The following is a 25,696-nucleotide window of genomic DNA, read 5'->3' on the forward strand; positions in this document are numbered from 1 at the left end:
GATATTGCAAATTTTAGAACAAACTAGCAAAATATAACAATAATTAGTTAATATGCTCTTCAGCAATTACACATTAAAAATAATTCTGCAAATTGGAACCCTCTGTATTATGGAGTTTTCTTAGTTCTCCTTGGCTTACAATGAGTGTGGCAGTGTCACGACGTTTATCAGCCACAAATGTCGCTGACAGGTCTTCCAGCCACTGCCTCACTAATTACATGGTCAGTGACACGTGACATGGGTCAAAAGAAGATGCCTTTGTTCAAGCTTCTTACTCATACCAGGTTTACACTGACTGAATATTTTGCACTAAATATGAACTGACTACTCTCTAAGATACACTTCAAGAATAAGAGAGTTGTTTTAAACACAATCTTCCCAGCAATGGGAAGTCACTTAACCTAGCCATCTTCACTTGTTATGAAATGAGATATGGGCAGGAAACCAAAGAGCCTAGCATGGACTCTAAGCACAGCAGGGATTCATTCAGATATTTTATTCCTTTTTTTTTCTTGCAGCCTATTTAATTTTACAGACATCATTTAATACCTCTTAGAGGAAATTTAAAAAAAAATAAGTTCAGAAAATTATAGCTTAAATTTAAAAAATGTTATAATTTGTTTATATTTCTGTTGAAGACATGTATAACAACATCATACACATGAATTCTAACAAATCTGAGTAAAAAAATCAGAATTGTGAGTAAGAGTAAGGATTCATTGCCTCCCAAAAAGAGGAAGGATGAGGGGCAAAAGGACAAGAGGGGAAGAGAGAAATGACACTGTGGGGAGGGGAGAATGCTGAGGACAGAAAGGGAAAGAAAGTAAATATTCAGGAAGGGAAAATACAACAAGTGACAGGAAATATTAAGAGGGGTGAAGAGGGGGAATCAGAATGATGACGAACATAAAAACGAGAAGAGAAAACCATAGATATAAAAATAAATAGAGATAACTATTACCTGAAGATGCTATGTAAGTTTCTAAGGTCTGATTTCAACTACGTCAGAGGAACACAGGACTGGCCAGGAGAGGAGGCGGGAGTCAGGTCCCAAAGGGAGCGTGGCTACAGAGTTGGCAGGGATGACAACTCAGCGAGGAGACTGGTTAGTGGGAGGGATACGTCAAGCGAGACATTAACGGTGAACTAGATGAAGCTACTGGCAGCAAGAAGGGAAAATAAATTAGTTTTGAAAGCTGTTTTGGACACAAAATCAATATTGCATCATTAACAGGTGACGAGAAGCTAGCAGTCGAGATGACCCCTCTGTTCCCGGTGGCGGAGTATGGACCTGTGCACTCTCTGTTGCTCTCCTCTCCCATAACCCCCTCCCACCCCGCCCAGAAAATACTGAGAGCTGAGAATTAGCAAAAAGGAAAAAGTGAATATAGCTTTGGACACAAACTTGAGAGGCCCAAGAGATCTCTGAGTACAGATATAGGAGCTGAATGCAAGGGCGTGAGCTGATGTTGTCAATTATAAGAAGAAAACCTGAGACCCCTGGGACCGCTCACTGGGCAGGAGAGCACATGAGCACAGGAACTGACAAGGGCTCATCCTCCTGCTCCCCGGGACTAAGCAGCAGGCAGGAGGAAAAGCACTAACAAATGAAACCATGGGGAGGGAGCCAGACTGCTGGGCGGGAAAGCCGACTAGTGTGATATAATTCATTGACTGTGCCTCAAATGAGGAAGAGGAAATGACAGGCACCGAAGGAAACGCAAAGGCCTCTGCTGCAGCCTCGGAAACCCCATGATGGCAGGTTGACTGCAATGATGGTGGAGGGGAAGAAGCAACCTCAGGATGGAGTGACGAGGATGGGAGCAGGGGATGGAGATGGGTACTGTGTGCAGAGGGTCGGACAGGGTGCCTGCGGTAAGACGTCAACAATAACAGAATGACTAAAGAGTAAGGCGAAGAAAATGTCCCTCACAGGTAGGAAGTGTGGCCTCTAGAGCAGTTGTGGGGGGTGGCACAGACCCCTTACACAGTTCTGGGGCAATGAAGAGGGAGCTCGCCCCTGCTGAGGTCTACAAGAGATTTACCTCAGAGACTGGAAGCTTTTCTGGGAAAATAAATAGCTCTAGATAGGAACAGCAGGGAACAACAAGCTAGTAAGGAGTGTAGTAAAAACAGGAACAGAACAGACGGGAGAGTTACTGAGCAGTACCAGCCCGCAGGCTGGAGAACTTTATCTCCCTCCACAGGACTTGGCAGCCCGGAAGCAGATATGAGAAGAAAAAGGAGGAGGGTTTTCTGTCTCATGATTTCAAGTGTGTGCACACCTGTATACACACGTGTGAGGGCAGGCATCCGTGTGTCTGGTCAGAGGATAATCTCTTCTTATTTGGGACAGGGTCTTCCAGCTGCCTGAACTTCACCGAACAGGCCCAGCTAGCTAGCCAGCAAGGTCCAGGCATCTGCTTGTCTTTGTCTACCCAGAACTGGCATTACAGGTGTGTGTCACTGTGCTAGGCCTCCCTTCCCCAGGTTCTGGGGATCCAAACTCAGATTATCACACTCTCTAGGCCATGTATTTTACCACCGAAGCCACTCCTCCAGCCCCGGCAGGTGGTTCCCATCAGTACTCAAGTTTTTGTCTAGATGATGGCAAGGAACCTAAAGACTGGGCTTGGCAAACCTCCAATAGAGGGTCAGGTGGCAAATATTTTAGGCCTTGCGGTCCCTGTTACAAGTCCTCAGCTCTGCTGCTGTGAGGTAAAAGCAGCCTTCCACAAGGCACACACGAGTGCAGCTGTACTGTGTATGAAAATCAGAACCAGGCGGTGGCTGAACTCCACCTGCCATGGTTCCTCAAGCCCAGATTTAGGATAAAGTAAAGATCTCTGAAAAGTCTGAATATCAGAGGGATGGATACGATCTGACTCTGAAGAGTCAAAGAACTGGAGGCCAAAATGAGACTCATGTCAGACGTGAATGAACCAGAATACGGTGAGGATTAGCGCAGTCTACGGAACAAACCTTGGAGCCTATTTCACAAACATCCACAGGGTCGTTATCTCCAGTACAGTTTGTGTTCTTATCCTTCTGATATGGATCTTCCCAGGTCTAAAGAAACAAAGCAAAAACAAAATCAAAAACTGAGGCAGAAATGTAGGTTAACACTCTCTGCGGTACATGCTAATCTTTCCCTGTGATCATGAAGTTTTTTAGCTAGCCACGATTCAAAGGAAAAATTACCCAAAGTCACGCAGGCTCTGGGCTAACACAGCAGCACACTGTATGCCCACAAGCACCGTAATAATTAAGAGAGATTTGCAGCGCTTCCTCCTTCTGTCTAATTTGTCTGTTCTCACATCTGAAAGTGGGCGGTATTTCCAGAATATTCATCCTCCAAGCTTAGTCAGCGGCTGAATTCACATTCACAAATCTCAGAGTTTCACTGTTTCTCTCACTACCAACTGTCTCATCTGTGGCTCTAGTCACTCGCTGCTCCTTCTGACACGGTGGCAGCCTCTAGGCCTAGCTTTTCCTGTCTGAAATGAACTTCCTATTGGTTAAATGTCTCCACGGCTAGAAAGAGCTCTCCCCCAAGAAACAAAGGACAAGGTATGATTTACTCCAATGAAGAAAACCCCATTTTTTGTCTCATTTCCTGCCCTTAAAAAACTTCTCTACCTTTGTCACTAAATTTCAGGATCCTGACAAAAATCACACAAATAATTCAACCCTTCCTTCTACTGGGAAGATGATAACCCACTGACTACAAAATATATGTTACAGTTTTGGCAATGAATAATGTAATTGGAATTTGCCATCAATTTAAAAATCTCTCCAAGGCATTGCCTCCCTCTAGGAGCTTCTTAACTGCTTGACTCTGAATCAAATTACAGAAACTGACTACAATGATTTGTCTTAAATTGACATTAGAAGGGATGAGAAACTGCCAACTCAAGATTCAGCCACCGCTATTATCCTGGCATTTACATTATCCGAGTTTACTTTCTCTATTTTGTGTAGGTAACTAAAAATGCATACTTATTTACAGGCAACCCCAGAAAAACTTAAGACTTCTAGTCTTAATTATAATACATCTATTGATCCATCCTTATTTTAAAATAAGCAAAAAACAACAACAAAAAATCTGGTCCAGCAAGTTTGCCCAATACTAAAACTACTAAAATACAAGAATAAAAACCATTACAATTGTTAACCTTATTATACACTGGCCATAGGTGACAGATACTTTCTAACACACACACACATGCTCACACACACATGTGCACACACGCACATGCACACTCACACAGAGCTTGTAAGGAGTACATCATTATTCACCTGATAGTACAAATCAACTGAAAAGGTCTACAGTGTCAAAGCTCACCCAGTTTCTGGGTAGCAGAGCCAGGGTTAGACTCCATAATGTGAGCCAGAACTTAAGATGCTCGCATTTCAGCGGCCACAGCAAATTCTGTCTCCTAGTTCCCCTCTGCTGTTCCTTACTCTCAGAATGGCTGTGCATTTCTGCACATTGCACATTTGTGCAATCCTGCAGCATCTCCTTTCTCCCCGGGTCCCCCCATCAATGCTGCTCCTCTCCTATACTGACTACCAGACACTGGCATCCACTCACAAGGCTGGATACTGAATATCCACTGTGGGCCAGGAGCAATATGAATAAGGCAGGCTCCCAACCAAGAGAGAGCTGCTAATAAATGGAGGAACATTTGTCTCAATGTGTGGGGGAACCAACATGGGATCAAACTAAAACCCACGATCCTGACCATAAAGTTGGAAATACCCATGAGTTTTCTCTTCCCTAAGGCACGAGTCCCACTTCCATGCATTTGAACCAGAAGTCACACTGGCCAAAAGAAGACAGCTACATACCAGTCCTGCCTCAGCCACAACAACTTTGACTGAGCATCCAGACCTCAGTTCCTTCAACTGTATAAGGAACGCCACAAATAAGATAATGCTTGGATACATCCCAGCCCTAGTCCCGATGTCTAGTGTTTATTCACATTCTCCATGCATACTACCAGTGACTAGGAAGCTCGTACTCATGGGATAACTTAGCCCATACTAAGCAACATTAATTTTAAGAAACTCTTTCCTTATATTGCCATCTTGTTTGTAGGCTGAGCCTGTATCAGCCGAGCCATCTCTACAGCCCTTGTCCCTTATACTGAGGCAAAAGCGTCTTCTCATAACCTGCACGCGATATGGCTCTGGAGAATATTTTCCTATTTTTTTAGACTTATTTGTTAATGTGTATGAATGTTCTCATGCACACATATGTGCACCATATTTGTGCCTGGTGGCTGTGGCAGCCAGAAGAGGGCACTGGATCCCTTAGAACTAGAGTTATGGATGACTGGGAACCATTGTGTGGACACTGGGAAGTGAACCTGGATCCTCTGCAAGAGCAATAGTGCTCCTAATCACTGGGCCATCTCGCCAGCCCTTTGGTGAATCTTTCTGACTGAATTCACCCTCACTTCCAATGTTATCTAGAAATTTAGTTTCTAATGCTGAGGAATTAAAAATATAATGAAATATTCTTAAGCTGTTCAATACTGTGACTTTTCAGGCCATTTCTTCTTCTGTATGATGTTCTATATCAGAAAAAAAAAACAACACGGACTGGTTCCTTCCCTATTTCTGCCTTTAGCATTTCACCTCTTCAAGCTTCGGTTGTATTCCAAGGTTTTTACCTTGGATTAAGTAATGTCACTTTTAACTAGAAAATACAGTGTAATTTCAACAGGCGAGGAAACCTTCAACTATGTAAAAATTTGAGAATGCCCTCTAGTGGAAATTTAGGTGAATGACAGGGCAGAGAAAAGAAAAAGCTCAGACGGGTGAAAAAGGATCAAGAAGAGAACATTCAAACTCAACTAAGAAAAAAGGCAAACGGGACAAATGGGCTAAATACACAAACAGGTAATTTGAGGAGAAAAAAATAAATACAGATGATTTATACATTTAAGAAAAATTAATGATGTGAGAACCACAAATTAAAAGTACATTCCAAGCCGGGCGATGGTGGCACATGCCTTTAATCCCAGCACTCGGGAGGCAGAGGCAGGCAGATCTCTGTGAGTTGGAGACCAGCCTGGTCTACAAGAGCTAGTTCCAGGACAGGCTCCAAAGCCACAGAGAAACCCTGTCTCGAAAAACCATAAAAAAAAGTACATTCCAACACAATTTCTCTAAGAATTTTCAGATCTGATAACTCAGAATACTAGACAGGCTACAGGCCACCTGGAGCCCTATATGATGCTTGTAAGAGTGTAAATTGTAATAACTTCTAATATGACTAATTGAAGAATATTTAATAAAACAGGATGGGTATAAACTCACAATCTGACGCATAAATGTCCCTCTAGTACAATGGTTCTCAACCTTCCTAATGCTGCGACCCTTTAATGCAATTCCTCATGCTGTGGGGATCCCCAATCATAAAATTAGTTCTGTTGCTACTTCATAACTTAATATTGCTATTGTTATGAATCATAATGTTAACATCTATGTTTTGTGATGGCCTTAGGTGACCCCTGTGAGAACCACTGCCCGATCCAGTAGATAATCTAAAGATACTAAGTCTTAGTATGGAACCAAGAAAAGAATAACCAAGACCTACAAACAACCTAGCAAGAAATGATTATAAACCTACAAATATGAATTCAGAATAAATATTGATATGGCCTAAAACAAATCTTAGCTTTGTACAAGAATTGGAGATCATTACTTTACAATCTATATCAATCAATATGCTTGTAATCGCCACACTCTGGTCCTTGGGTCTCCTAGAAAATCCCTGAAAATGAGAAAAAACAGCTGTCCCCATGGGCGGGTGTTGACAAGTTCTTCCTGATCATCTAAGGTTCTTAGTTCCACATCCCAACCTGCATCAAAACAGATCAAACTGCCTGACAGTCTGCCGCCTTTGTCCTCAGCAGCTACATCAGTGGCAAGAGCCGCTCTGATGAGCTAACAGTACTGAGAACTAACTACAGAGCCTCCCCTAGACCACCTCCTTACAGCAGCCTTTCCAGGTAGGAGCCAAGACCATACAGATGAACAAACAGGCCTCTTCGGCTCTAAACCTAACAACCAACACCATCTAATGCTTGTGGCCAATGACTCAAATTTGTAATGAAGTTTAAAATTATAAACATGCCAATATTGTGTTCAGACTGAAGGCTGAATTGTAAAGTGAGACTAATTCCTTAATATTATTTAGGCAAGTGTTCTAAATATGCTCTCAGAGAAAGGGATTGCTGAAATGACCCCGTTAAACGTGGGCAAACTTAAATGTAAGTGGAAAGATGATCTTCATTCAAATCAGTCAAAGTCACAGGAAAGCCCTGTGTGTGAGAACACAGACGCTAAAGGTCTGAGATGATGATGTCATACTGATGACTCATCAACAAGTCACAGGCTCATCAATATCATTTCTACTTAGCATTCTGCTGCTTAATTGTCCTATCAAGCAGTTGGCTTGGTAACTAACTGTTCTCAACAAATTTCCTGCTTGACCAAGATAAAACATTGGTGACCAAATAAACTTCATGTCCATATGTGCTGGATTGGCTGAGAGGAAGGAGCCTCAGTTGAGGAAATGCTTCCATGAGATGCAGCTGTCAGGCATTTTCTCAATCACTGATGAATGGACGTTGATGGACCCAGCCCACGGTGAGTTGTGCCATCCCTGGGCTGGCAGCCCCGGGTTCTATAAAAAAGCAGGCTGAACCTGCAGCCACAGTATGGTGTCGTCAGGTCCTGGGTTGCTGCCAAGGGCCAAGACCCTACTGCAGTTGCAGTCCGGGTTGGTGTCCGTGGCTCCTGTTACCACTGAAGACGGCGAGGATGGGGCTGCAGAGTTGGCTCTGCTCCTCACTGGCTGTTTCCCTTCACCAGCTGCGCCACACTCAGGAAAGCGGACCCTACACCTCACCTGGGCAAAACAGTAGAGCTGTCCCTGTGAGCAGGGATGTGGATGAGCCAGCCCTGAACGCAGGAGAGCGGAGAGCGGGAGAACAAGCCGCTGTCTGTCACATGGTAGCATGGGCAAGGGAGAGATACTGCCCTCACACACACCCAGAGCGGCACAAAAATGCACCTGTTCTTACATAGAAAACCACAGAGGTTCTTTCATTTTCCGTCATCATCTCACACCCCTTCCCTTCTCATTAGCAGATCTCTGGTTCATTTGCTAATTTTAGTGGGGGTGGGTGGGGGTGTACGGTTGAGACAGGGCCTTACTATATATAACCTGGGCCGGCTCAAACTGGCAATAATCCTCTTGCCTCAGCCTCCGAAATGCTGAGATTTCAGGTATGGGGTACCATGCCCAACTTTGCTTTATTATTATTTTTAATAAAATAAATAGAATCAACAGACACACAAAGGATCCTGGTCAAGGTCACACTGCTAGTGTGACAGCCAGGCTCTCAAGGCCACCCACTCAGTCACCCATCACTCTGCTGGGCCACCTCACGCCTACTTCTCCTCTTTTCACACCTGTGAGTCCTAGCACGACACCCCTAAGAAGTGGCTGAAGAAATGAAGAGTAGTTTACTTCCAACTGCTCAACTCAGCCCGCGTCTGTTTCTGCCTCTGATTGGTAGCTTCTCTGGCCTCCTTTCACACATCATCCTCCCCACAATCCCTTAAACACGACAAAACTGTTTCTAACCTTTCCTGTTAAGCCCAACAGAATCATCTGAGTAGGAATCTAAAAGTTAAGACAACTGCCGGGACGGTGTGAACATACACTCTGGTTTCTAACTGTCATTTCAAGAGGGCCAGCTTTAACTAAGAGTGACCCCAGTGGGCGGTCTAGTGATGTCAAAGGGAAACTGGCTCCCAAAAGAACAACTTTCCTTTCTTCTCATGGGAGGGTTTATCTAACTGAACATCTGTGTTTCTCAGCTGTCCTTTTCCTACACAGTCCTTCATGTAAATTTTCATATAATTAAAAATTAATACATAAAATTACAACTATTAAATTTCCACACAGCTGATGACTAAATGGGGTTTATGATCATAAAGAAAAAAAAATGCTTCTCTAGGACTCCAAAACCCAGACTTTGGGTCAGACATACTGAGTTTTACTCACTAAACAACCAGGGAGAGCATGAGGGAACTGAGAGGTAAAGACAAAGAGGCAAGAATGGCGGCGTGGTTCTGCGTCAGGAATGAGGTCTTGGCATCACACAGGCCTTGACCTCCTTGTTTTTCCCTTCACAATCCCAGACTTCTAACATTGAATTTCGTAAGCAATGTAATTCAACTTACCTGTTAGATTTATTAAAAATAAAACACATCCTGTCATATAGAAACATATATAAAAGCATATGAAAGGGTTGGTGAGATAAAGATTTGCTGAGGGTTTTTCCGACAATGGCTCAGCCCACAAGAGAGATGTGCTCGAAGGTCAACTGTCAACCTTCTACATCCCCTGCTCTAAGAACCTGAGTAAAGACTACATACATGGTTTGAAGTAAAGTTTACTGAAACAATCGAATGCCACATTAAAGGATTTAAATTCACAAATCTCGAAACTGGTATGTTCTAGGAACTACTTTAAATCCGGGGAGTTCACAGGCTTTACCACGTGATGTCTTTAGAAGACATAAACGCCGAGCATTGTAACAGGAATGTTACCTGAGGGAAGGCCCCGTAATTCCAGATATAGCCCTTGTGAGGGAAGATATTTGGTATAAAGCGTAGCTTTCCGCTCTTTACATCTTGCTTAATGGGATTCATTGGCTCCTCGGTGGAAATCTAGGCAGATCACAAGGGAAGGCAGGGAGGGGGGCGAAATGATTAGCCCAGTGTACAATGAACAGATTTTACATCTACCATAGCACAACCAAACATTCACATCCCAACTTAATGATCAAAGGCTTTAACGTGAATAAAGTCAATTCTTATTACCAATTACCAAGTATCATGTCTGGGAAGAAGATACCTGATTACATATTTAGGCTCAAATTATTTGCACACTGCATTGTTTCTAACAAAAACAGTAAGATGGATGGAAAGACAGGAGGGTAAAAGTTACTATTTTTGCTGGCATTGCTGCTAATCTTGGGGCTTTTACTGTCAATAGTCTTATGACATTGTAGTTAACTCAAAGGTGTTTACCTAGATGGTGAACATCTAGAAAGATGGCCTCCAGGTTAAGGGAGCTTGCTCTCCAATTCTATGAACCAGAGTTAAGATACCAAGCCATGCAATAAGCCAGTTCTGTAAAAACACTGAGAACCCAGCTCTGTGTACAGTTTAGACAGGAAGACCACTGGGGTTTGCTGACTCCCAGTGTAAAGGAGACACCACCTCAGGGCACACGTGGGAAATGATAGAGCAGTACACCCAACACCCTCTCTGTCCTCTGTAGCTCCTGCACTCTGACACCCAAGGACACGGACACACGGACACACACACAGACACACACACACACACAGGAATGCACGTGTGCACACACCCTCACAGGCACGCATGCAAACAAGATGGAAAGCTTTTCAGATAGACATGACATGAGTCAAGGAATGTGGTCTTGCCACTTTGATTCAGCATAATGTTGGAGGTCCTTGCAAGAATAGTTAGGCAAGGGGGACAAAAAAAGGGCATCCAAAGAGGAAAAGAAGGACAAAAGTCGTCAGTGCTTAATGGCAATATAAATAATACAAATATGTATGTAGAAAGCACTGAAGGTTTTACACACACACACACACACACACACACAGAGAGAGAGAGAGAGAGAGAGAGAGAGAGAGAGAGAGAGAGAGATTACTAAATGAATATAGTAAATTTGCAGGATATAAAACTAATACAGAAACCCCACAGCATTTCTGTATACCACCAATGAACTGTTCACAGCAGAAATAGAGACTATCCTATTTACAATAAAACAATATAACTCAGAGCACTTGGAAATAAACTTAATGGAGGAAGAAAAAGATTTGTTTCTACTGAAAACTGTAAGTTGATGATGGAAAAAAATCAAAGGAGACACAAATAAAGGGAAAGACATCAGCACTGGCTTGAAGAAGCATGATTCTGGGTCACTGCCATGCACAGTGAAGGCCCAAAGTCATTTAAAAAGAACAGAAATAGGAACAGCAAACCTTGAGGTTTCCATGGAAACACACACACAAATCATAAACAGCTATGGCAAATATGAACAAAAAGAAAAAGCAGCACACTATTGATTCCCAACCACACTACAAAGCCACAGTAACACAGTCAGATGGAATTTGCAAAAGCCAAGCTCAGACATACAGACAGGAGGGACCGAGTCCAAGCGATTTTCAGCAGAGGGCCCGGCCACACACAATAGGAAAAGAGCACTCTCCTTAAGAAACTGCCCTGGGCAAACAGAACAAGCATATGTGTGGGGAAACCACAGGAAAATGGACTCCTGAGATATGAGGCAGAAGCCGCAAAACTGCTACCAAAAAACAGGAGAAAAGGACAAACTGGACAACTGTTGGGATCTGACCACAAAACCACAGGCAATATAAGCAAAAGGAGACAAATGGGATTATATCAAATTAAATGGTTTCTGCAGAGTAAGGGAAACAACAGAATAAACACACGATATACATTGTGGGAGAAAACGTTTTTCAAATCGTGTATCTGACAAGGGTTTAAAAGTCAAAATATATAAGAAACTAAATATAATAGCTAAACAGAAAAAAACTACAATTAATTGGGCAGTAGATGTATTTACCAAGAAGATATACAAATGATCAATGAGAATAAGAAAAAGAAACACAGTCAGCATAAGTATCAGAAATATTCCAGTCAAAACAATAATGAGGAGGTCAGTAAGACGGGTCAGACAGCGAAGGCATGTGATGCTGAAGCCTAAGTTTGGGTACCAGGTACATCACACCATGCAGGGGAAGAACCAACTCCCAAAGGTTGTCTAACCATTTACACACACACAAATGCTTAATAACAACAACAAAATACCACAGTGGGGGTTCACCTCACTCTAGTAAGAGAGACTATTGCCAGAAAGACTACAGATACCACGTGCTAGTAGAGAAACGGAGAAGGAAAGCCTTGTAACTGTTGACAGAGGAAAGTTTTGTACGCGGTTGAGGGAGTCTAGTCTTGCACACGGCTGAGGGAATAGAAATTAGGACAGCCATCTTGGAAAACAGCATCAAAGTTCTCTGGGAAACTGGAAACAGAACTGACCAAGCAAGCGTTCCAAATGCACAGCCAAAGGAGAGGACGTCAGTAGGCTAAATCGGCACCTCGCTGTTCACAACAGCAAGGGATGGACACAGGCCTCACAAACTGATGAGTGGACAAAGAAAACAGGCTGCGCAGTTGATCTCTGAGAGCTGGAGAGCCAAACAGTGGCCACCAAAGGCGCGAGAGAGCAGGAGGCGAGAAAGGATGGAGAAGCTTGGCCTGTGGGTAGAGGAGCGAGAGGCTCTGGTGCCATCTGCAGTGTGGGGACAACTGCCAACAACACTGTGTGTTTCAAAAGGTAAAAGGGACCTGGACAGTGGCCACTGTGGAAATGATGCATTTTTACATACAGATGAGTTTAACATGATTCAAACATATATCTATCTACTTAAGCATAACATGGCATCATGATTATGTTTTTATGTTATAGTTAATAATTAAATCGAATTAAAATAAAATTTAAAAACAGAACAAAATAATAATGAAAATCAACGAGTATACAAGTTTTAAACAAGTTTGTTGTGTTTCATTTTGAGACCTGCTGTGCAAGGTGGTGAACACACTTACTAGTGTATTTTATACATTTCAGAACCGCAAAGGAAGTAAAAATTTCATATGGCCTCACCAGAGACTTTAGATTATATGTTCACTTAACTTAATTTTTATGTTATATTCATAAATCACTTTTGTACTCTGCAAATATATATTGCTCATTTACAGTAATTTTTTTTTAAAAACCAAGCTCAGATCTTTGTCAAGTGACTCCATTTTAGAACAATTTTCTGTCAAACATATATTCACATTAGTATTGAAAAAGGACAAAAACCAATCTGATATAAAATAAACAAACTAAACAGTGAAGTAAAGAAACCAAGCACCCACTTGAGAATTTACTCCAAACTGTAAAGGACCCATCTGATGGGAGAAGACAGCGAACATGGACATGAAGAGGGATTCTCGGCAGCTTTGTCTTCCAGGGAAATGATTAAAATAAAGTTTTTAAAAAGACTTAACAAGGGCAGAAGTAGGTGCTCTCAGATAAGATCCATAAACTCGGGAGAAGGCACTGTTCCCAGGCAACATAAAACTCTAAAGGACTAAGTCCCCAGAAACTGAAATTGCCACCAGCGCCAAAGTGTTTCGTTTGTGTCTGTGAACTAAAAACAGAGCGGAGTCTGAGTGAGACTTGAAAGTGTTCCCAATCGTGTCAAGGAAGGGCAAAGAAAATTATATGAATGCGTGCCTAAAAAACGGGGAAACACTCTTTAAAGTGAATCTGCAGTTCAAACCATTTTCTTCTTAAAATTAAGGTCTGTCTGGGTTCACAAGAATATTTTAAATTATCTCCTACAAAGAGAAGTCTTTCAACCCTCCTCCAAATACACCAAGCTGGAAAAGATGCTTTCATATAATTAAGTTAGCATTTCAATTTTGAGCTAATAGAATATATCTGTACCTCCATTTTGGCATTTGTCCACCGAGGTATTTCCACAACCATATTAAACAAATTCTGTTGAAAAAAAAAGAAACAGAATATTAACATATTTCTTCACCTTTTATTTTATTTTCACTTGGCACCGGGCACTGCATGCTTGTATGTTAAATGAAATCAGCACAGCCTCTGATGAGAGACTAGCACATGCTTCCATCCCACAGAAAAACTGCTTAGTGCCTGCCTTCTACATCCACCCATCCGCCCATGCTAGAAACCCCTTCTTACAGTTAGAGAGACCACCTAACCCTCAGAGCTGCCACACATCTGGCCACCGCTGCACAGCACGGAAGGGCACTGAACATCTGGAAGCACTTTTCAGAGCAGTGACGACGCTGGGAGTCAGGAGACAAGCTCTCTCTCATTTATCTGATTTGAGGCCGAGACTTACCATGTAACTCTGGCTAGCCTAGAACTTGATATCCAGGCTGGCCTTAAATAGACAGGGATCTACCTGCCTCTGTCACCGAAGTATGAGGATTAATGACATACACCACCACACCCGGCAGAAAATGAGTTTTGATAGTTATTGTCCAGCTAAAATAGTACAACCCACCTCTTCCGGTCTACTCATGGCAATGTGGTTAAAATATTGTTATGTGATTTACAGGAATGCATACAGAAAGTTAAGTAGTCAAAATGTTGAAAATGATTAAAAGAATATTTGTATACATGCTATGATCATAACATAAAAATCAAAGATATCTCTATAGGCAGTTAGAAAGTATACAAGGAGTTAGACATGCCTTTCTAAAACGAGGCTAGTGATTTCAGATTCCTTAACTTTACAAAGGAACATGGCTTCTTTTTTCACTGCTTAACTAGGTCAGTGGTAGGTAATACAATTCCCACAGCCTTCCTCACAAAGAGAAAGTCTTACTGTTTAAAGGTGGCTTACAAAAAAGGTAAGGATACTATGTTTACATCAATAATGAATCATGGCTCCTGGGGAAACAATGGTTTAAAACACCACTAGTCAAAGCAGGGCCCAGGTCCCAGACCAGCCGTCATTTAGACACACATGTAGTTAACTGACAATACTCTGTAGATCTACTGAATCTAATAATAAAAAAAAATGGGCATTGTAAATGTGTCCATTCACAAGATACTCCCACATCCCACACAGAAGGCTTGGGGACAACCACAGATGAGCGAACAGGAAGACTGGAAACAGCAGAGAATCGGGGAGCTTGCTGTGTGATGCTGTCTCCTAGTAATGTTAGAAGCTACACACATATAAAGTCTCATCAATATAACCACCCAAATGTGAGCTGAACAAGAGCTACACCAATGGATATAGCAAAGAGGTGGGGGGGGGGCAGGTACCACAAGGCCTCAACCCTACACAAAGAACTACAGGCAAACGAGAAAAGCTGGGGACAGGACAGGTGTCCCTTCCCAGGGAAGAGCACACCAACTGGTTGTCCAATGTCAAATGGTCAGCCCTGAACACAAACACACATGTAATATTTAGATGGACGGATCAGGTAATATTTAGAATTATGCATAGATATACATATACACAGATGTATTCAATAGCAATTAATGAAAGAAGAGGCAAAACTTTGAAGTGGGAGTGTGGAATAAATCTAAGGGAGGGTTTGGAGGAAGAAAAAGGGAGGAAGAAATGTTAACTATACTCTCAAAAATTAACAAAGGGGTAAAAATAATTAGAGCTTGAATTATACATGTTCTCATTCATTTTGAGTGTGTTTTTTAAAAGTATCCAGCTACAATGGATACAAACAAAAAGATAGTCTTGTACTACAGAATATTAGGAAAGTAAAAGTTTAATATACCTCCCCACACACATATATAAATCACTGGCTGAGCTTTAACAAACAAACCCACAAAAACAAAACCATGAAAGACTCCTTAGGGCCCCACTGCCCACCTTTTCAATTCGACTGGTCTGGGGTGAAGCCAGGGAATTGCTAACTTTTAAAAGTTCTCTGAGGAATTTGAATATAAAGTCCTAGCAGGATAATATTAGAGCATTGCTTGCCCACATTCTGGGACTTTCTTAGAGAAACACCAGTGCTACTAACTCAAAGAATGCCACTTAGCAGCCACAGCTTTTTGTTAGAATTTTCTAGAGAAGGCAAGAGTTTTTGAAAGGTAAGCGTGAGGTAAACAAAGCTGAGCAGGACACCTCAAACCTGCAGAACGACCTCACACCTGCAGGACGACCTCACACCTGCAGGAGGACCTCAAACCTGCAGGACGACCTCACACCTGCAGGACGACCTCACACCTGCAGGACGACCTCACACCTGCAGGACGACCTCACACCTGCAGGACGACCTCACACCTGCAGGACGACCTCACACCTGCAGGACGACCTCACACCTGCAGGACGACCTCACACCTGCAGGACGACCTCACACCTGCAGGAGGACCTCAAACCTGCAGGACGACCTCACACCTGCAGGACGACCTCACACCTGCAGGACGACCTCACACCTGCAGGACGACCTCACACCTGCAGGAGGACCTCAAACCTGCAGGACGACCTCACACCTGCAGGATGACCTCACACCTGCAGGACGACCTCACACCTGCAGGACGACCTCACACCGCTCTGCTCTGTCTCCTCCCCTATGCTCCTTCATGAGAGACCCGTGTACCTGTTTAAACATGTCTGAAAAGGCGTGAAAGAGCAAAGCCTAAGTCTATAGCTGATGTTTACACGATTCATTCATCTTTGCAAGCCTGGCTATAAGAGAACAAACACAGATGGACAAATACAAGGTGATGACAGAGGGACCAGGCTAGTTAACAGCTGCACAGCGACACCGCCAAAGCCTCTTGCACAGATCTGAACCGGGCCCAGAGAGCAGAAGATGAGGAACCGGCCTGAAACCTTAGCTTGCAAGCCTCGCTCTCAGTCACCATTTGCACTTGATGACCAGGGGCTCACGCTCCCTCGCCCTTCTTCTCTCCCGCTGCAGTGTGCTCTGGCTGGAGCTGGTCGAAGCCAGTACCAGTCTTATCTTCCTGAGATTAGCGTTAGTAATAAGGCAACAACTGCCTACCAGCATTTATCAGAAAATCAAAGATATATATTTCAAATGACAAAAGTGGCAGGAAAATCTAACCCGTCTTTTTGTCCTTTTCTTTTTTATTTTTCCCCGTGGGGGGGATAAGATAATAGGTAAATATAAATCAGTCCCCAACATATAATCTTTGTTACAAGCATTAAATTTTGAGATGACACTCAGAACTTGGAATATATCTCTCTCCATTAGAAAGGGGGTTTCAGACTAAAATACCACGTCTCTGGAAACTACAAAGCCGTGCATGCGCGCATGCTGCCTCCAGTGGAGAGCAGGGGTTCTTCATCACACTGGAAGTGTGCTTGCTAAGACACAGACTGACCAAACCCCCATCCAGCAGAGACTCTGATCAGTAGAGACAGAGAAGGATCCAGAATCTAAATTCCCAAGGAGGAGCACTACAAGGGGTTCCAGTGTGGACAGTTCATCTGAAGGCCGTTTTAGCAAACAAGCTGGATGGCAGGCCATCGCTATAGGAATTTACCAGCGACGCAGGAAAGTGGACTCAAAGGCTGGGGACAATAATCTCAGCTACTGGAATAAGACCACAGAGGCCAAGGGTAGCAGGGAAACCGTCACCTGGAGCAAGAGATGAGCAAAGAGCCAATCAAATGCTTTGGTCCTAAGTGGTAAAATAGAGCTACTGGAACTTGTTCTTCTGCTTCCAAACAACTGCTGTGCCTTGATTCTAAAAGATGGCTCAGTGGGAAAGGGCACACTTACATACATGTTAGAAAAGGTAAAGCGCCTCTGAAGCTACAGTCTGTTTTGATCTAAAAAGCAAACAAACTAGGGCAGGAAAGATGGCTCAGTGGGAAAGGGCACACTTACATACATGTTAGAAAAGGATAAAAAAGTAAATATTATGTTACGAATAGTTTAACACAATCAAAAGGGTTAAACGATGCTATTGCCCCAGATACCTTAAAGAGATGCTAGGAGAAAAACAGCAGGATCTACAAGGAAGTCTTGCAGGGGGAGAATTAGAAGCAGTTTAGAAACACAAACTATCACCAAGGTCACTGACAGACAGTTTGAAAGTGACTCAAGAGACTGGAAAAATAGCTCTGTAGTTAAAAGTCTTGCTGCTGTCCCAGAGGACCCAAGTGGGGTTCTGAGCACCCAAGCCAGATGGCTCACAGCCACCGGAAGTGCCATCTGAACAGGATCTGGCATCCTCTCTGGTTCCTACGCGTACCCACCTGCATGCGTGTGCACATACAGACACAAACACACACACACGCATACAATAAAATTTTAAAAATGATTCTGGCAATGAAAACTTCAAAAGATACCTTATATTCATCATTTCGTGCTTTCTTTCTGGGAATGCCATTTTCCTGTAAGAGCAAAGATGGTAATTATGATTGGAACATCTCATAAAAGAATGCAGGGTGCAGAGCCCAGCAACAAAAACCTGCGTACTGCCTACAAGTCCTACTTTCTGCTGTCCAGAAATCGGACTGAGCAGACAACCTGCCAGTAACCCTGTCCCTCAGCACGCCCAGCCTCGAACGAACAGAGGACCAAAATGTTTTAACAATAACTTATCTGAAAATCCAGAGCTCTTTCAAGGCGCTTCCCAAGTCTGCCTGATGCAAGCACAGACCCTGCCGAGTGTGTAGGGAGAGCCTGACGTGTTCCAGTGACTGCGCCTCCAACAGTCATTTCATTATCGGAATGAAACTCCCGGGAGCTTGGCTAACAAGCTGTGAAAGTGCTTGGCTGTACCTTCTGCCTGGGAATTCTATCAAGGTGTGATTACTAGGCCCCCACTAAGACTGCGTGGTGGGAAAAAAGACTATGCCGGTAACAAACGTTCACTGTGTGTATGCAACACACACCAAGATGACTGCTAAGGAAGAAACAAAATAAAGAGACAATGATGATTCCAAGTCACGCTGTCCTGAAACACTGTTCTTGTTCCGAAAACTCTACATCCCAAGATACAAGGTGCAAAAATCCTAACCATGATTGGCTCCAAAGTAGGGAAACCTGTGTGTCTCCTTCTTTGCCCCTCTGGAACTCACTGGCCTTTTGCCTTATACTGTGTCCTGCCTCATCCTCAAATCCCATAGGCAGAACATCACAGCCACAGATTGTGGTATTGTTATGAGAGATACACATTTGCTACGGCGAACCCCAGATGAGACACTACATATCCAGCCATTCCTCTTCCTACATTCTCCTTTCCGGTATTCAACACTATCTGACTGACTCATGCTGTGGCTGTCTGTGTCCTCCCACTGATGGGACCGACATCTGGCTTCTTCACCATTGCACACCCAGGGCCACAAACAGCATGTGGCAGAGAATAAGCATGCAAGGCTTGTATTTATCAAATGGATGAACAAACGCAAGCACACTTTTGGTGTTGGAAAGGCGAGAGGAATTTGATAGTTCACAACTCCTTGAACTTCTGATGCAACAGACTGAACACTAGATCTAAACTTAAGCCCATCTCACAACAGTTGACATTTGAGACCAAGGGACCTCGGCAAGAAGGAAGTTAGTAACAGTAGGCGCCATCAGAATTACAACAACACGTGGCAAACAGTGAGCAATTGCCTAGAGGCACCCAAACTTCAGGCCCCTCATCTCCCCCTTCAGCAGTGGTTCTCACAGCCCCACTTCACCAACATCCTTCCAACTGTCAAGTGGTTTTCCAGAGAAAAGCTCATGAAACACGAGGTTTTTCCAGATTTACAGTTCTGTCTCATGGAGTGGTAACGGGTAGGACCTCTGTGGTCAGGAAGGCCAGATCCAGACTTGGCTCTGGCACCTGCCAGCAGGGCACTGCTATGTAAACCAATGCAATGCCTGCTGCCTCACGGCCCTTGGACGGCTTCTGGCAACTTAGTATGGGATAAAGAAAATAAAATGCTCACATAGCGGCTAGCACACAGAAGTCACCCGCAAACATTAACTGTTTTATGATTCAAAATAAGCAGGTTAATTTCCCACATCATTACTCTTGAATCTTCGTTTCCACCAAAGTCTAAACTTCATAGACCGCAAATAGCCCCCTTTCCCTAGCTTCTCACAAAGTTTAATTCACAAAAGAAGCTTGCAGCCCTGTTCCAGCTCCTTGGTTTCTCCTCCTGCCAGCCCAGCACATCTCCACTTTCAGGACATTTCTCCACGGGAATTTTCAGGCCAAAAGCGGAGCATCATTTTCATCCTGTCATGTACAAGAAGTTTTCCAACCCCCAAACAAGTAAAAATGATACCTTAGGAGAATCCACCTTCAGAGGAATGTCATGGAAAGCGGAAATGTAGTGACCAGCTACACTCTCTGCAAAGGGAAAAGCAACAGAATTACAGCCGTGCACACCTGCTCGGTATAGCAGTAACGTCCTGATCTACTGGAACCTGTATGCTTTTAGCAATGCTAACTTTACACCTTAAAATTTTAAGTCAATTTTGAAAACTTGGTCTAGCCTGAAGAGAAAAAAATAAATGCCAATTACCCACACTCAGTTGCTGAAATCATTTAATTCAATATTGTGCTTGGCTTCAAATATCTGGTGTAGAAAATATCTAAGGTAGACTAAAACTCCAAGTAGGAGACATCTGACTGTGGAAAAGAGACTCATTAGTAAGTAAATTAGCCTAAACTGCTAATCATTTCCTTAGGAGAAAACTAACAGTTTAATCCACACTTCCCACCTACAACCCATAGGAAGAAAGGTCCAGCTCAAATAACGAATAAAATGATCACAAAACAGCTGACTGAACAACACACAGCTAAGTTAGAGTTGAGCTCAATAAAAGCAGCGGTGTACAACTTAGCAATGATGCTATCATGTTAAACTGCAACTCCCTCCTTTGCCCTCCAAGCCAGGAGCACTCAGCACCAGGCTAAATTCCGAGGGAAAGGGTTTTTGTCGGCTCTTGGTTTTGTCTGTTTTGTTATACTTTCTAGCATCTAGCTGGCATTCAGTAGTTATCAAATAAAAAACTCGTTACCGTTCCACTTCTCCCCTTTCCAAGCGCCCCAGGCACCAAGGTACCTCTCGCAAGAGTGGGACGGGAAAGAGAACACTCATCAGTGTTTGCTGGGGGTTGTGTTGTTTTTGCTTTTCTGACGCTGGTGTTTTCCGTGCAGCATATATGTATACCATGTGCGTTCTTGGTGCCTGCAGAGCCCAGCAGAGGGCGTCAGATCCCCTGAACTGGAGTTATGGATACGTGTGAGCTACCAAATGAGCGCTGAGAAGTAAACCTGGGTCCTCTGCAAGAGCAACAAGTGTTTCTAACCAATGAGCCATCTCCCCACCACCCCATTAATGTTAAAATAGTCAAATTCTCATGTTTCTGATTTCTGCTTTTCCTGTTTACTAGGTCTCCTTACATTAATCCATTTGGTAGTTATTCACGGAACACATGTGCTTTTCCAAACACCATTCTATGTGCCAGGAATACACACTCTAATTTCCTGGTCTTGTGCACATTATATTTTAGCGGGAGACAGACGTGATGAATATGTATAAGCTATAGCAGGAAGGGCAAGCACTAGAAGGCACATCAGGGCAAGGAAAGAGAGGATGCTGGTGACTTTGGACGGCCAGTAGGTGTCTCTCACACAAGCAGTGCTCCAGCAACAGCCTGGAGGAAGCAAGGAAGAGGAGAACATCACAGATGAGATGATGAGAAACACCAAGGAAGCCAGCCAGGCAGGGATGCAACAATCGAAGGCAAAAGGCAGTGAAGTGAGGGGCAATAGCTGTGGTCACTAATTTTCGCATCTGTTTAGAAAGAACCGTGCATCCTAGCTTTGTTTTTCAATTCCTTTTGAGTAAAATAGCAAGAACACTTTTACTTGAACTGAGATTTTTAGAAGGGACAATATATCGTTGGTACATAAAGCAGGCCAAAGGGAAGGAATCAGGAGGCTTCTGCAACCGACCAGCTGCAGTGGAGGTGACATGGGTGACGTGGCAAGGATGGAGGTGATCAGGAAAAAAAGTTATTCTAGGTGCATTTCAAAAGTTGAGCCGAATATGTCCCAAGTGGATATGATATGATTGCCCCAGACGTGGGACAAAGGAAAGAGAAGGAACAAGTAGGTTATAGGGGAAGGAGAGTGGAGAGGTTAGCTAAAGACACATCACTGCAGTTACACCAGGCACCACAGAACACTAGTGATCACAGCTAAGAAAATGGAGCACATACTTCCCGACATCTAGACAAGAGACTTCCAGTGTTCTTGCTACAAACAAATAATAAATATTTGAGGCAATTAATATGCTAATTTCATTTACTTTATCAAAACAGATAAACATGCTAAGCATAGGCAAGTGACCAAGATTTCATGTGTGGCGAATGTAATATGCTCTATAGTAAAGGAGAAATATAGGGTGTGAAGGTGGCTGTGGAAATCCTGTCTTCAAAACTTGAGACGGTGCAAGCCTAGGACTTACAGACGACCCCTACACTGAGGCACATAGTAGGTCCACCCAGAGCCATAGCATAGTCTGTTAACACTGGTTGCCAATGGCTGGGTGCCAAAATGCAGCGCTGGGCAGTTATGACAGAGATGGGTAGTTTACGTGGCCTAAAATAGCTCCCTCTGGTCCTTTACCAACTCCTGGGGAGAGAGACAGTGTGGAGACATGGGCTAAGCATTGACTCCTGAGGCTTTCAAAGGTTAGTTCAGAAATAAGAACTAGGGTCATACAAAGGACAATATAAAGAAAGTTATCAAAATACTTGTTACCAGTTTTGAGAGTCACTTTCTCATTCTATCTATCTATCTATCTATCTATCTATCTATCTATCTATCTATCTATCTATCTATCTATCTATCTATCTCCATCTATCTCAGTGTGCCCACAAAGCCCAAAGCTCTACAAAACAGCTTAGCATCCTCCTAACTCCTCTGACATACTCACTTAAGCTACCTCATCACAGACACACGTCTCTGGGAAAAACAACGCTGTGCACTCTAGAGCTCTGGAGGCTTCTCTGTTGTCTACCAACTGCTCTTTCTGGCTATGACTTTAATATGGTGTTTATGAGGAAGCCGACAAGATCTATGGCCGCAGCTACCACATTTGGTCTTGGTGCCGGGCAGGCTGCAGCCCTAGACAAAACAAATGAATCCCATTGGGCTTGTCAATGTGCCAGGCCTTCCAGCCTCACAAGTTCCCCTCCGACGGCTCTAGAACTATTATTCATCTTATCATTCTGGAAGTTTCTACGGTTTTGCTGTCTCTGTTGCTGAAAATGTACTTGCAATTGAGAAAACCAAATAGACTGTGGGACCCTTACGTAATACTGATAACATTATGATATTATATAACACAATTTTCTATAACATGTGATAGAATTATGTAATATATTATGCATGCCTTATAATTATATATCATAACATTATGCTATATTATAACATTTATACACCAAATAGCTATATTCATACCAAACACCAACATACACAATATCACTGACCCATTTACAGAGATTCTCACTGGAAGCTTAATAACAAATAAAACAGAAATGAGTTTTGCATTACTTTTAATAAGATTAAAAAACTTGAAAGATGAGTTTCAATGAAAATATACCCTCTTCATATAAATCGCACGATTTCTATTTTACAGCTTTGCACTCAGAAAAACTGAACTGTTTTAAGTTTCTAAAGACTTAACGTCAAATAAATATAACTTTTAAATGTTTACCTAGAAGCTATTATTTAAATGTATTGATTCAAGTTTACAGAAACTTATTTGTAGGAAGTTTTCCCAAGCTCAAACATGTAACCACCCACTACTCACACAATGTAATAAGAAACGTACAGTAATTTCCGTCCTTACTTATGAAAAAAAAAAGAAAGAAAATGAGAAAGAAATCACATTAACAAATATCTGTATGACTCAATCCTAGAATAAATAAAAGTAACTTGAATTACATCCAACGCTGTTTCCTAAAGTGAATCGCCTTCTACCACATGCCAACAAGAGTCCAAATTACGGGAAGTATGGGTTTTCCCCTGTTCTTTAAGAAAACCTTAAAATCTAAAATAAGTAACTTCAAGTTACCACCACCAACAAAAACCACCCGCAGTATCAAAGGGAGCAGACAGGCGGGGCTACACTTGTAAATCCTGTGTAAGCAAGCTGACTCAGTACTGCAAGACTGCAAGGCTACACCCACGACAATCTGAAAGCTCCAAGTTTCCAAATATTCAGTCTTATCAGTCTGTTACTCCATGGAATGTAACAGAAAGAATGTCTTCCTCATCACTCTGCAGGACAATGTGACATCAGGTGTGGTGCCACCCACTCACAATACTGTTTCCTTCAGTATCACTTCGATTAGTCAGGGTCTTTGAGTCTCCCCATAAATTTTTGGATTTGTTTTTTGTAAGTCGGGTGGAGAATAACACTGGAATACTGCCTGGAATGACACTGACTCTGTAGTTTGCTTTTGGTAGGGTGGTTATTTTAACGGTTTCTTTTTCTGCTAATCCTTGAGCACAGGCTGTCTTTCCATCTTCTTGTGGCTTAATTCCTTTTTCAGTGTCCTAAAATATCCATTACAGAGGCCTTTTGTCTCCTTGGTTAGGTTAATTTCCAGGTGTGTGTGTGTGTGTGTGTGTGTGTGTGTCTACTGCAAATAGAATTGTTTCTCTAATTGTTTTCCCTTTTTGGTATGTTTGTCATTGGTAAATAAGAAGGCTACTTATTTTTGTGTGTTAATTTTGTATCTAGCCACTTTGCTAAAATTATTTATTAGCTCTTAAAAATTTTCAAATTAAGAGCAGCATGGCACTGACCCCAAAACAGACAAGCGGATTAAGGGAATAGAATCAAGGACTCAGATAAAAGCACACACAACTACATTTACCTGAGTCTTGAAAAGATGCCAACAGTACACATTGGGCAAATATGAGATCTTCAACTAATGATGCTAGGAAAACTGGACTTAACACACAAAAAGATGGAATTAGATCCGTATCTCTCATCATGCACAAAACGGGTCTGGGACCTCGGCATTCAGACCTGAAACTGCTGCAGGAAGAAGTCGGGGGTGAACTTCAACTCACAGGCACGGGGGTGGGGTGGGGGACTTGCTGAAGACAATTTCGACAGCACAAAAATTAAGACCACTATTTCCATCCATTTGGGCTTCCCACAGGTCAGGGAACCCTGATTGCTCTTCGAGCAGATGAGGGAGGGTGACTTGATCGGGGGAGGGGGAGGGAAATGGGAGGCGGATGAGGGGGGGAGGCAGAAATCATAAATAAATAAATAAATAAATAAATAAATAAAAAACAAAAAACAAAAAAAAATTAAGACCACTAGGAAATGGAATCAAACGAGCTGTCTATCACCAGATGAATGGATAAAAAAAACCATGGTGCATATACACAATGGAATATTACTTAGTTGTGAAGTGTCTAAAATATTCAAAATGAAATTTGCATATAAATGAATGAGACTGGAAAAGCTTTACAGTTAGTGAGGTCAGGGCCAATACCACAAACTCTGCATTTTCCCTCTCAAGTGGGGATTCTGGCTTCTAACCTCTGTTCAATGTGGAGCACAGGTGCAAGCCAGCAAACAAGGCCTTTGGGGGAGGCATGTTCCGGTAGGATAACAGATTACAGGTAAATACATGAAACCAATGAGGTGGAATACTGGGGGGTCAAGAGGATGAAGGAGGGAGGGGCTCCAGAGGGAAGGGCTAACTTAAACGGTGAAAAAAGCCATAGGAAAACCTACTATTTCTCAGCTTATTTAAAAAAATATAACTGGAGGGATGGTCAACTACATGGGCTATGAAAGAGGACGAAGACAGGGAAGTAACAGGGGTTAAGTGACGTTCAGAAACGAAGTCACAAACGTTCACTCAGTCACCAAGCAAGGCCACAAGGCAGGGAGGAGCTGGCTGTCCGAGATGTGCTTGCCCACTATCACTCAGTTTCGTGTCTACTTCTACAAAGTTCAGCACCAATTCTTAAAAA

At 42.8% G+C, this 25,696-nt stretch overlaps 1 protein-coding gene across 4 annotated transcripts in view; it reads right to left on the bottom strand.

Moving 5' to 3' along the window:
* Positions 1–25,696, bottom strand: part of Ppa2 (inorganic pyrophosphatase 2) — a 69,347-nt gene that overhangs the window by 37,772 nt on the left and 5,879 nt on the right. For 2 of the 4 annotated variants that reach the window (XM_075981295.1, XM_075981297.1), the window contains 5 exons: positions 19,962–20,026; positions 18,027–18,071; positions 13,640–13,693; positions 9,637–9,756; positions 2,983–3,069 (listed from right to left, as the gene is read on the bottom strand). In XM_075981295.1, coding sequence (XP_075837410.1) covers positions 2,983–3,069; positions 9,637–9,756; positions 13,640–13,693; positions 18,027–18,071; positions 19,962–20,026 — 371 coding nt within the window. The remainder of the gene's footprint in view (positions 1–2,982; positions 3,070–9,636; positions 9,757–13,639; positions 13,694–18,026; positions 18,072–19,961; positions 20,027–25,696) is intronic. The other 2 variants (XM_075981296.1, XM_075981298.1) reach the window with 1 other exon arrangement.

This window comes from Microtus pennsylvanicus, chromosome 7 (genome assembly GCF_037038515.1).
Source record: "Microtus pennsylvanicus isolate mMicPen1 chromosome 7, mMicPen1.hap1, whole genome shotgun sequence".
Lineage (NCBI taxonomy): Eukaryota > Metazoa > Chordata > Mammalia > Rodentia > Cricetidae > Microtus > Microtus pennsylvanicus.